The 11,757-nt window shown below is 35.7% G+C and overlaps 1 protein-coding gene across 5 annotated transcripts in view; it reads right to left on the bottom strand.

The window, feature by feature from the left end:
• Window positions 1-4,949: 4,949 nt before the first annotated feature.
• PUS10 (pseudouridine synthase 10) overlaps window positions 4,950-11,757 on the bottom strand; it is a 74,981-nt gene continuing 68,173 nt past the window's right edge. For 4 of the 5 annotated variants that reach the window (XM_061155380.1, XM_061155377.1, XM_061155378.1 and 1 more), the window contains exons 17-18: window positions 9,382-9,481; window positions 4,950-7,295 (exon numbers count right to left, since the gene is read on the bottom strand). In XM_061155380.1, coding sequence (XP_061011363.1) covers window positions 7,257-7,295; window positions 9,382-9,481 — 139 coding nt within the window. In that variant the 3' untranslated portion in view covers window positions 4,950-7,256. The remainder of the gene's footprint in view (window positions 7,296-9,381; window positions 9,482-11,757) is intronic. The other variant, XM_061155381.1, reaches the window with a different exon arrangement.

Genomic DNA, 11,757 nt, shown 5'->3' with positions numbered 1-11,757 from the left:
CCAATCACATTTTTGAATGTCTCATGTGCAAAGCACCATGTTAGGGGCTAGAAAGGGCATAGAGGTGAATGAGACAACCGACTTGCTCTCAAAGATGTCAGTCTTTTTCTTTTGAGGGATAACATCAAGTGCATAAAGTAGGCTAACTTTAAATTTACAGCTTGATAAATTTTTACATATGTAAATAATCATTTCTACATCCCCAGAAGTTTCCTTCCTGCCCCTTGCCAGGAAGGAACCTCAAAACCACTGTCTGATTTCTGTCATCAGAACCTACTGTCTTAACTGGCCTTCAACACTGGTAGCTGGGCTTCCCTACTCAGAGCCTTAGTGAACAACAAATAGCTGGGTTATTTCTAACCTAATGCTTCAGAAAAATGAACTATGCTGTCTGTGTTAAGAGAGACTTAAAATTGGTGACCCAGGGTGCCTAGTAGCCCCAAATAATTTCTTCTATCATAAATTGATTTATTGAGGGAGGGATTTTAAAAAATTACTGTGTGGTGTTAAATAAAAGAAATGGGAAGAGTAATTTGCAGTCAGGACATCTGGGTTTGAGTCTTCAGCTCTGCCACTTAAAAGTTGTATAATATTTTGCAGATGGCACTTCCCATGGGCCTGTCTCTTCACATGGTTCCCAGCCTACTTACCTCACAAGGCGTGTTGTATTAAGTAAAATAATGCATAAGAAGCACTGTAAACTGTATAGTACAAATCAAGTATCGTTAGTAAACCAACATATGCATATACCCTGTGGCCCTGATAATCTCCAATCCAGACATTTCTTCCAGTTCAGAGTGACAAATCACTGTGGGCTAGATTCTTTAGTAAGAACGCTGAGATGACTTTCTCTTTAGAATGGCTAGCTATTGCCCAGGCCAGGTCTGGAGGACTTTCATTTGGCCATATCCTTTCCAGAACATTTCCTATTGTATACTGAAGATAAGGTCAATTAATGACTTCCAGTTCTCAAATTCGGACTCTTAATTTCTTTGCCAAAATTGACTACAAGTTGTGAGTATTATGACTGTATTCCTAAAAAAGGAGTCTCATCTTAGTTAGTGAAGTGGCCACTGAAAGATTTCTGATCTGTTTTGCTTCCGGAGATGGAGTATATGCTTTTTGCATTGCATGTAACAGAAAATTTCATGCTTTTTACATTATAAGCCCAGATGTGGGCAGCGAATCAGAGATAAATATATGAGTTGCCTTGTCCAGTTTTATGCCTTTGTCTAAGATTCAGTCAAATTAATATTTTAACTAATACATCTTAGCAGAGTTTAAAGTACAAACTTAACGTCAGTGAGTAAAGTCAAATCTCAATAGTAATCATGTCCCCACTACCTTCACTAATAAAACACAGGTACAAAACAATTATTTCTTCTAAATATTTTTTCTATTCTAAATGTCTATAGTTTTAGAAGAAAAAATAAAACACCTGCTAGTAATTATATATTTAAAGGGAGCAGCATTTATACTCTTTATTCTTACATGTCTTATTTCTACAACTTCAGTTTACTATTGGACTTCAGAAATTTAAAGAATAACCAAAAAATCATTAAACACCTATGTGTAAACAGTAATAAACTGTAAGTAGTGCAAAATGTTGGTGCTTCAGTCAATCAAGTTCTCAGGTCACAGACAGGTCAATAAAATACAAATTTCTGTTAAAGGTAGCAAACATTCATCTTGCTTATTTTCTTAAACTTTAATCAAGTATTATAGCTTTGCATAAAATGTAGTGAAAAATAAGTTGGAGTGTTTGAGGATCTATTTCTGAAATTTAGTCTCAGGAGACTTCGTTGGTGACACACTTGATTTTATTTGGTAATTAGATAAAAATACTGATCACTGATCCCTGGATTGTGACCATCCCCTGGAGAAGGAGATGGCAACCCACTCCAGTATTCGTGTTTGGAGAATTCCATGGACAGAGTAGCCTGGCAGGTACAGTCCATGGGGTAGCAAAGAGTCAGACACAGCTGAGCTCGTGGTGCACACTTCAGACAGCTTTAAGATGAGACAGAAAGGAAACCACCAAGTTTTTGGGTAATGGGCATTCTTAAATGCATGGCTCAAACCGGATGAATCCTTTTCTAGATGACTTCTATTTTTTTAGGTGTTCTAAATATTTGTATATGCTTCTTAATGACTAATGAATTTGGAAGCACTGAAAAAATGATTTTTAAAAGTTCTCAGTGTTTAATTATTTAATGTTAAGTCTGATACTTAAAAGCTGAAATCATTTTTAAAATGTCAAAATGTCTTTTGTACAGAATATTTTATTACCTTTGTAATATCTTGTATACAGTGATTTTTTTCTTGATAATAAATGGAAAAAATTCTAAAGCCGTTACAAAAATTTGCTATCTGACTTTTAAAACATTTGAGATTTTCTTATATTTATAGCATACGCCTTACAGAAGAAGGCAGTTTTGGTTGCTTAGAAACATTAGACATCTTTATGGAATGCTATAGCTGAATATATTTGCATATGTAACTGTCCTTTAAAATGATAATTCTGTTTAGTACCAAAATGCCTTCTTAAAAGATTTTCATTTTCTGCCTTTCTGCCTTATTTGCTTCCCTGTGTCTCTCCCTTCTTCAGCAATTCAGAACAAAAATCATTTGCTTATTCTGCGCAAGGTAAGAGTTACATCTGCCACAGGAAGAAAAGTGCCGGCCCAGTGTGGGATTACAGTGTGGAGCCTAGGAACATTTGAGGGGAGGAGGGAGGGGAATCTCAGCGATCTTGTATAAGGGTGTGGCAATAGAAGATTGGTTATTTATCAAGGGGAATGATCTATTAAGTAAAATGTTAAGGCTAATGGGAGCCAGATTTCTGTCAGAAAGGAACTGCAAATAAGGAAAGGGAGAAAACTAGAAGAAGGTTGGAAGTGGAAGTACTGGTATGAGCTCATAGTATGTGTAGGTAAACATATAGGTGTATGTGCACACATGCACGCCATGAGAGGGCTTGGGAGCAGCAATGCCACAGTAGCAATGGGCACATCTTTTTTCCATTATTTTCCATGAAAAGGAACCAGTTGTTCTTAGAGAAATGGCCATTTCAGGGCTGCAGATGAAATACAAGATAAGCCTGGAATGTCTTTGTATTAGAAAGTAAGAACATGCTTTAGGAATGATGGGGATATGTCAGAAGGACAAAGGAGCCAGCTTGAAGGGGTATCCACTGGCCAAGTCAACACTTAAAAATAAATGCCAGTAACAAATTATAAACGATCAAATAAAATAGGAAGCCATGAATCCCCAAGAAGGATGTGGATTCAGTGTAATGCCAACCAGTACATGTAAAGGAATGATGGAATTAGAAAATCATTTGACAATCATTGTGATTGGTTCAGGTGAAAGTCTTCAATAAATACTAAAACTAGTGAATGAAAAGTTTGATGGTCTCCCTACAAGATACTTATTAAAGGGAAAAAAAGGGTTAACTAAAAAATTGGAAGAGCTTGGCACACATCACCTTCATTAACTGATCAAAGCCCAGTCACCAGTAACAGCAGGTATCAAATCATGTGACATCTGAAAGGATATAAGACGGTAATCTCCCATTTGTGGGTATTCTTGCTAGAAAGGTGCAAGCTAAACCTAATTATGAGGGAGAAACTAGAAGAAGGTTGGAGTTGGAAGTACTGGTATAAACTCAGTTTTCAGTGTAAGTTTTCAGTTTCTTTCAGGCAAGCCCAAATGAGGAATAGTCAACAAAATAGCCTGAAATCCTCAAAAACGTTAAAGTAATGAAAATCAAGGAAAGGCGGGAGGGGGGATCGGGAAGGGGAACACATGTAAATCCATGGCTGATTCATGTCAATGTATGGCAAAAACCACTACAATATTGTAAAGTAATTAGCCTCCAACTAATAAAAATAAATGGGGGGGGGGGAGTAAAACTCTAAAAAAAAAAAAAAATAAATAAAAAGATAAATGTGATACAAAGGAAAAAAAAAAAAAGAAAAGGAAAGACAAATTGTATCAGGTTGGTGAAGATTAAAGAAACTTAATTAAATGCAGAGTGTCATTCCTGACTATGAAGGACATAGTTGTAACAACTGGTGAAACTTGAGCCGGGTGGGTGGATTAATTTATAGTAGTATTAGGGGGACTTCTCTGGTGGTCCAGGGGCTAAGTCTCCCATACTCCCAAAGCAGAGACCTGGCTTCAATCCCTGGTCAGGGAACTAGATTCCATATACCGCAACTAAAAGTTTGCATGCCACAACTAGATCCCACATCTTGGAATTATAGATCTCACGTGTGGCAACTAAAAAGATACTGCATGCTGCAACTAAGACCCAGTGCAGGCAAATAAATAAATATATAAATAATAAAAAAAATAGTAATATTAGTGTTAATTTCCTGATTTTGATAGTTATATTGTGATGAAGTAGAAGAATATCCTTGTTTGTTAGAATTTGTCCTTATTTGTAGGAATTACACACCTAGTGTATTTGAGGTGATATATTTCAGGAAAAAACAGTCTTTGTACTTTTCTTACAAGTTTGAAATTATTTCAAAATGAAAAAAATTGAAAAATGTTATAAAATATATTTTCTCTATAATAATAAAGGCTATCGTTTAAAAAAAAATCAACTCAGGAAAGCTTAAAGTTCATTTTCTTATATGGAGTTAAAAATCAAAGAACAGAACCCCATAAGAAAAGATCTATTTAAATAAGATGCTTTTTACAGAAATAGAAATTTAACTTCTAAATTAATTTCACATGATGTGTAAATGAAATCACTTATCTTACTTAGGAAATTTTTCATTTTATCAATTTTTTTTTTCACTTTTCCAGCTATTCAGTGTTTTTCTTAAAGGGAACAAGACTGTATTTGGGACAAAGAGATACTTAAAGTACAAAGGGCCCTTTCTCTTCAGTGTTACTAAAAAAAAAACAAAAAACAAACATTTAAACAAGTTATAGTATAAGATCACAAAACTAATTTTAAAATATTTTTATATAGGCAAAAAACTATATTGCACTCTTATTACTTAATATTTTCAGTTCTAATTAAACAAAGACCTACATTAATTTTCAACAACCTGTCTCATGAATAGTTGGAATAAGTATATACAGCTGTTTCCTCTTGAAATTTTATATAATCCCAGTATAGTAAGTATAAGAAGTCTTCTAATAATTGCTAAGGAGATTCTTAATTCCTCCATTTGCAGATCTACTAAATTCAAAGCCGAGTCAAGAAGAAACCTACAAGAGACTATTTCTCAAAGTATTTAAATCTCTCGTAGCAAAATTTCCCTAGAAATTGAGAAACATTCACACAAAAGTTCTTACGTTTTTACCACAAGTTTATTTCTATTATCCCTTTCTCATTTTCTGGCATTGAGAACAATGAAAAAGTTATTTGCTGTTACCAGGTGGCTCAGTGGTAAAGAATTTGCCTGCCACGCAGGGGACCTGGGTTCATTCCCTGGGCTGTGAAGATCCCCTGGAGAAGGAGCCAGCTACCCATTCCAGTATTCTGGCCTGGAGAATTCCACGGACAGTTCATGGGTTCATAAAGAGTCAGACATGACAGTGATTTTCACTTTCATTCACATATGAAATTTTTTCATGTCAGTTAAAGCATTTTCCTGATTCCTAAAGTTAATGATACAACTTAGTATATCTGAAGCATGTTTTTCTGTTTTTTTATTTGTCTTTGTTGCTGTGAATGGTCTCTCTAGTTGCAGTGAGCAGGGGCTACTCTTCATTGCAGTGCATGGGCTTCTCATAGCGGTGGCATCTCTTGTTGCAGAACACAGGTTCTAGGCTCCTGGGCTTCAGTAGTTGTGGCTCACAGGCTCAGCAGTTGTGGTATATGGGCTAGTTGTTCCGTGACATGTGGGATCTTCCTGGACCAGAGGTAGAGCCCATGTCCCCTGCATTGGCAAGAGGATTCTCATCCACTGTACCACAAGGGTAGTTCTAAAGCATGTTTAATGTAGAGATGGGAAACTGAGTAATCCATACTATCCAAGTCACACGTGTTCCAAAATAAGTTCAGAAAGTTGAATCATGGTGATGGAAATTGCACTTATATCTGAAATTTTAATAAGACTCCTTTCTGAAACTTTTTTCTTAATGATCCATCCATTTTCTTTAGGTTGTGCTTATTTAAGGATTTTCCTTTTCAGAGTACCGATGATTAACTAATTAACAAACGGTAATCATATGAGCTCACATGAAATTTACTTGGGCTATTTTTTTGTAAGCTTGACTTGGTATCTAAATTCCAAAAGTCAGTTCTCATGGTTATGTGCATTAAAATGACATTCTAGGTGCCTCCTTCATGTAGGAGGTGCTCAATAATAAGGTTTTTTAGAAAGGACCCTAGCGACCAGGAAACTTCAGTCCTAGTCCCAGATATGGAACTTTAGATGAATTTTAGATAAATCAGTTAACTTCTGTTCTTTGGTTTTCATATTTATAAAGTGGAGATGATAATACTCTTATCTACCTGATGAAGATGTTCGCAATTAGATAATATATTGAAGCACTCTGGAATAATATCAGCTTACCTTTGTTTAGCAAGTCAGTTTTTCAGAATCTTATCCCTGGGATTAAAGTCATTGAAGGCACTTGTGTCTCCTCATTTAAAAGTCTCTTGCCATGGTATGCCTCAATACCTAAGGTGTTACTTCCTCTCCCCCAGGAAACATAGTGACAATTCTAGATTGTCAGAATAGTAACTTGGAGTCATTAAGATTTTGACAAATCATACCAAAACAGTACTTCTATTGGTAATAGCTTGCTTGAAGCTTACTGGGAAAAATATGAATGATGTCAGATTTTCATTTGATGTCCTAGAATATTATAAGGATACTGTGCTGTATAAGTCTAGAGGTAACTTTTATCAAGATCATTTAAAAAATTTAAAACATGATTTTAACTATCCTGTGGAGGGAAATTTTGCTGAAAGAAATTAGAACTTCTCAGATTATCAGAATGTATCCTGTTTTTGTAACTCTAAATGAATGGTTTCATTATTCATAATTTGGCTTGTTGGGGGTTGGAGAAAAATCGTAAGACATCCTTAGAATAATTCAACACAAATTATACACATAGATAGATCCTGAGATGTTACAACAAATTTAAAAATATATAGATCAACATGATCCAAATGATTTCCAAGACACCGTTATGGTGGGTAAAAACAGCCATTTTACAGTGTATGCTGGATGGACGTCCATGCTGAGCTGGAAAAGCCTACTCTTTGTTTCCAAATCTGAAAGCTAGTCATCCAGAGCAGGGGGCCAGTCAACATCTACAGACTAGAAGGAAGAAAACAAGTCATTAACACATTATTGTTCTAGTAAGCATTTACTGGTAATGCTGTATATATTTAATAGTTTTAATATAATGCAACAGAGGAAACTGCATTGGAAGAAAACAGCCATAGAACATCACTAAAAATTTAACACTCTAAAATCCACTCTAGGACTTGGGGTTCTTGGACTTGAGGTCTCTTCCTGAATTCACTGAGTATTTGGTTACTCAGTCAGTTATTAATCATACTTTTTGATCAAAACAAGTTTAGAGTATATTTATAAACAAGTCAAGAGTATATTTAAATTTTTTAAATGTTATTTATGGGAAAATGAATGAATGCAGGGGGCAATACCAACCTTCCCTCAAAAGTCTCAGCAACTTTTAGTCTTCATTTTCCCATCCTGCATCTAACAGTACTACATTTAAAGTAGTCTTTATACTTATAATGTTAAATAATGTTAAATAAATGTTAATAAAGTAGTACATTTAAAGTAGTCTTTATACTTACAATGTTGTTTGTAACTTAGCAACTAAATGTGAAATAAATCATTATGAAAGATCACCTGAAACTAGAAAAGGATTAGAAATTTTTGCATTCACATTAATAGAATTTTTGTTTCTTTTAATATTGAATTTATCTATCTCTACTCATCCTGGTTTGGCTCTTCTAGAACAAAACCTTGATCTTTTAAGTTATAATGGAATTACAGTAGCAGACTATTAGTCTCAACATAAAACATCATGTCCCAGGCATTAGAAGTATGAAATTGCCTTTTGCCTTAACTACCTAGAGGGCCTAATTTAGAAGTTAAACAAACAAAAACTACAAAAAGCAAACAACAACAAAACTACCATGCCCACATTGTTTTTTAAGACCTAAAGTGTAAAACCTGAAATGACTTACTTACTAAAAATTATTTTTTTAAGTTAATCTATAAGTCAATACAAGACTTGGGAATTTTTATTAGAAAAGCCCAAATAAGTATTGTGTGTATCTGTATCTTTTACAAATGCCAAGAAATACTTTGGTTTCATTTCAGAGAGTAGCCATAGACCAAACACCTATATATAAATTTATGGGTGGTTTTTCAAGCCTGAAAACCAAACATTACTGATCACAATATCTTGTATGTGTTGAGGGCAGGGGAAAGTAGGCATATTTATTGGGTTTTTAAAGTTCTACATGTGATTGCAGTGGACAGTCAAGGCTGAGAAACTCTGGCCTTTGGCTCTTTGACACTCCTAAGCTATCCTAAGAATTAAGGTCAAAGAAGATGAATGCATTTGGAATTTTCTTTAGGAGAAGATTGTCTTCCTGAAAATGACAGTCTTACTAAGAAGATTCCCTGCAACCCTCAAGGTGCTATCACTGGTTGTCCCACAAGAGGTGTATAAAATCTAACCTGAAAGAACTCAAGGGAAGTGCTGGTAAGGTAAAAATGCTCCAGTGATCATTTGATTACATGGCTATTTTCACACCAGGTAATTATACCCACTTCTTTTCATTTATACTGAGATGATTCCCAAGTGCAAAAATTGCCCCCCTCCGTTTTATTGTGGGCTGGGGGGCTGTTTTTAATCAGATATTTACCAAAGTGCACAACTTGTGACTCAATACCTATTGGTGCTCAAGTGAGGAAAATATTTATGGAGAATTTCCTGAAAGATCCATTCATTCCATCCTTCTAATTAAGAATGTAATCTGATTTCAATTCAGATGATATGAACGGAAAATTTCTTTTATACAGTATCATAGAAGCCTTATGGGACTGCTTTTATTTATAACCATTGACTCATCCCATTTTCTATCCCTACTTGTTTCTGAGTAGGCTGTCTTAAATTCTCTACAAAAGAGTCCAAAGGATATGTGAAGGGCACTGAAAACTTTCTTTTCTTGCATGGTTCAAGGGTCTCATGTCATATGTAAAGCACAGTTAGTCAACTGGCTATATATTTGTAAGAATCATAAACGAGACCAATTTCAAATATCTATTAAAGTGAACAGTACTATTTGGCTTAGTGCTTCAAGAGCATAATGTTGGCTGAATTCAGTGTGTAAACAGGCATTTCCACAATAAAATGGTTTACCTCAACATCCAGCTCAAGAATGTCTGCAGTCACGTCCATCAGAGAGCCAATGTTTGGCTTGGTTCTTCCAAAGTCTCCATGTACAAACTCTTTAATGTAGCTGAGGTTTGTTTAAGGATAAAATGAAGATAGTCATGTAATACCAACTGTTAGGTGAGATTTGACAGGTTGGAGGGGAAATGACAAACAAAGGCAGAAATGCAACAGAAGGGAGTTTATTTCTGAGCCATGATTGGGACGTATATTTTAGAAAATACAGCTATGGCAATAAATAAGCTATGGCAAACTGATTCCTACCAGTCTGGGAGCCGACACTGGGGCCTAGGGCCTATGTTTACACCAAACTTACCAAGAGTCATGACTTTTCTTTTGGCTCATCTCCAAGCGCTGAAGCTTGAATATGGTTTTTTAAAATTAACTGTAGTTCAGTGCTTTAAAAAAAAGAACTTCAGCTGTTTTCTTTTTTGCCACAAATTCTGTCATCTTTTTGGTCTCATCATTTTTTAGTAATGACAGCAGATACCTGCCAAATGGTAGGTTTTCACAGGGTCACTCATAGTGACATTATTGATGGCTTCTCTTGTAACATGACCCAGTGACACAATAGCAATAGGATGGGAGACAATGTACATATTTAGACTTAATGAAGGTCCTTCAGAAGGATTCTAAATTCTACTTGTTTGCAATTCTTGCATGGTTAGCAATAGAACTAATTGTTTTGTGTGTGTATTTTCCTTATAGATTTTCAAATCTCAAAGTCAGTGACTAATCCTAGAATTATTCAGATTACCTTAATACTCCTTACACAGAACTCGACTATAATCTTAACTGTATTTTACCTGAGAGATATGTTTTTGCCAGCATTCAGTAAACACTCATTTAGCCTATGTTATCTATAAACCAGCACAATGGCACCCCACTCCAGTACTCTTGCCTGGAAAATCCCATGGACGGAGATGCCTGGTAGGCTGCAGTCCATGGGGTTGCTAAGAGTCAGACATGACTGAGCGACTTCACTTTCATTTTTCACTTTCATGCATTGGAGAAGGAAATGGCAACCCACTCCAGTATTCTTGCCTGGAGAATCCCAGGGACGGGGGAGCCTGGTGGGCTGCCGTCTATGAGCTTGCACAGAGTTGGACACGACTGAAGTGACTTAGTAGTAGCAGCAGTATAAAAATGTAATATAATTTGAATATAAAAGTTTATTCTCATCTGATAAATATAAAGTTAAAACCATAATATGATGATATTAAGTCTTCCTCACTTTCTGATAATTTGTTCACTGTACTTTCACCAAATATTTTGACTCAAACATAAGGTATATAGTTATCTAGTTAACTGTCTTTGCTAAACTCATAATTGCTCAACTGTCCCCTTTCACTCACTTCTTTAGAGAGTGCTACTTCTGAGTAGCAATGATGAGGGAGGATGAGAAAAAGCCCCAGAATAATCAACTAAAAGGTCCATAATGGTTTTTATTCATAGCCAGAGGGATGAAGTATAAGTCAAACGAACTAGTTTGGTATGCTGAGCAATATACGAGAAAAATTCACGTAATTCTGTGAATTAGGGAATCTAAAGTTTTACCATGTAATAGTCTTCCTTGGCTAATGCCTTAGACTGGTTCTAAAAGTATGTTAGTTAGATTGAAAAGAGATTGGCTTCTCCCTAAGACCACTGCATTTCTTCTTAGCACATCAAAACAAATGCTAAAATTAGATGAAAATGTATGTCTTTTATATCTGTGATTTCTCTGAAATTCCACCCACAGTCCATCTACAATAAGCAAATGTGCTTCATGTCCCCTGGTCTAAATAGGTCATCACTTGATTGAAACTACAAAAATTTAGGAGATTTTTGGAGTAAATAACCTGTACCTATTTGGTCAATAACCTGTACCCAGCTTGGTCAGTCCTGGGGTGGAGTAGGGAAGGAGAAGGGGAGAGAAGATTGATGGAAAGGAGAGGCAGACTAATAACAGAAAGACAGTAAGAATGCTATTTGGTAATTAAAACTTGACATATTCCCCCCCTGTTATTATATCCAGTAAGTTATGTCATGAGTTTTATACCAATTAGAAGGTTTCATATTTCATGATATTCAATACAAAACAGCCTCAAACCAAGAAACAAATAAAAACTTGGAGCATTTCTGAAAAATAAACTAAAACTAAGATGAAGGCAGTTCCCTGATATACTTTAACCCAGCAACTAAGATCCGATACAAGGACTTCCCTGGTGGCTCAGATGGTAAAGTGTTTGCCTATTATGTGGGAGACCTGGGTTTGATCCCTGGGTTGGGAAGATCCCCTGGAGAAGGAAATGGCAACACACTCCAGTACTCTTGCCTGGAAAATCCCATGGATGGAGGAGC

The sequence above is a fragment of the Dama dama genome, chromosome 11 (genome assembly GCF_033118175.1).
Source record: "Dama dama isolate Ldn47 chromosome 11, ASM3311817v1, whole genome shotgun sequence".
Classification (NCBI taxonomy): Eukaryota; Metazoa; Chordata; class Mammalia; order Artiodactyla; family Cervidae; genus Dama; species Dama dama.
Note: the sequence above shows the minus strand (reverse complement) of the source record. Positions and strands in the feature narration are given on the sequence as shown.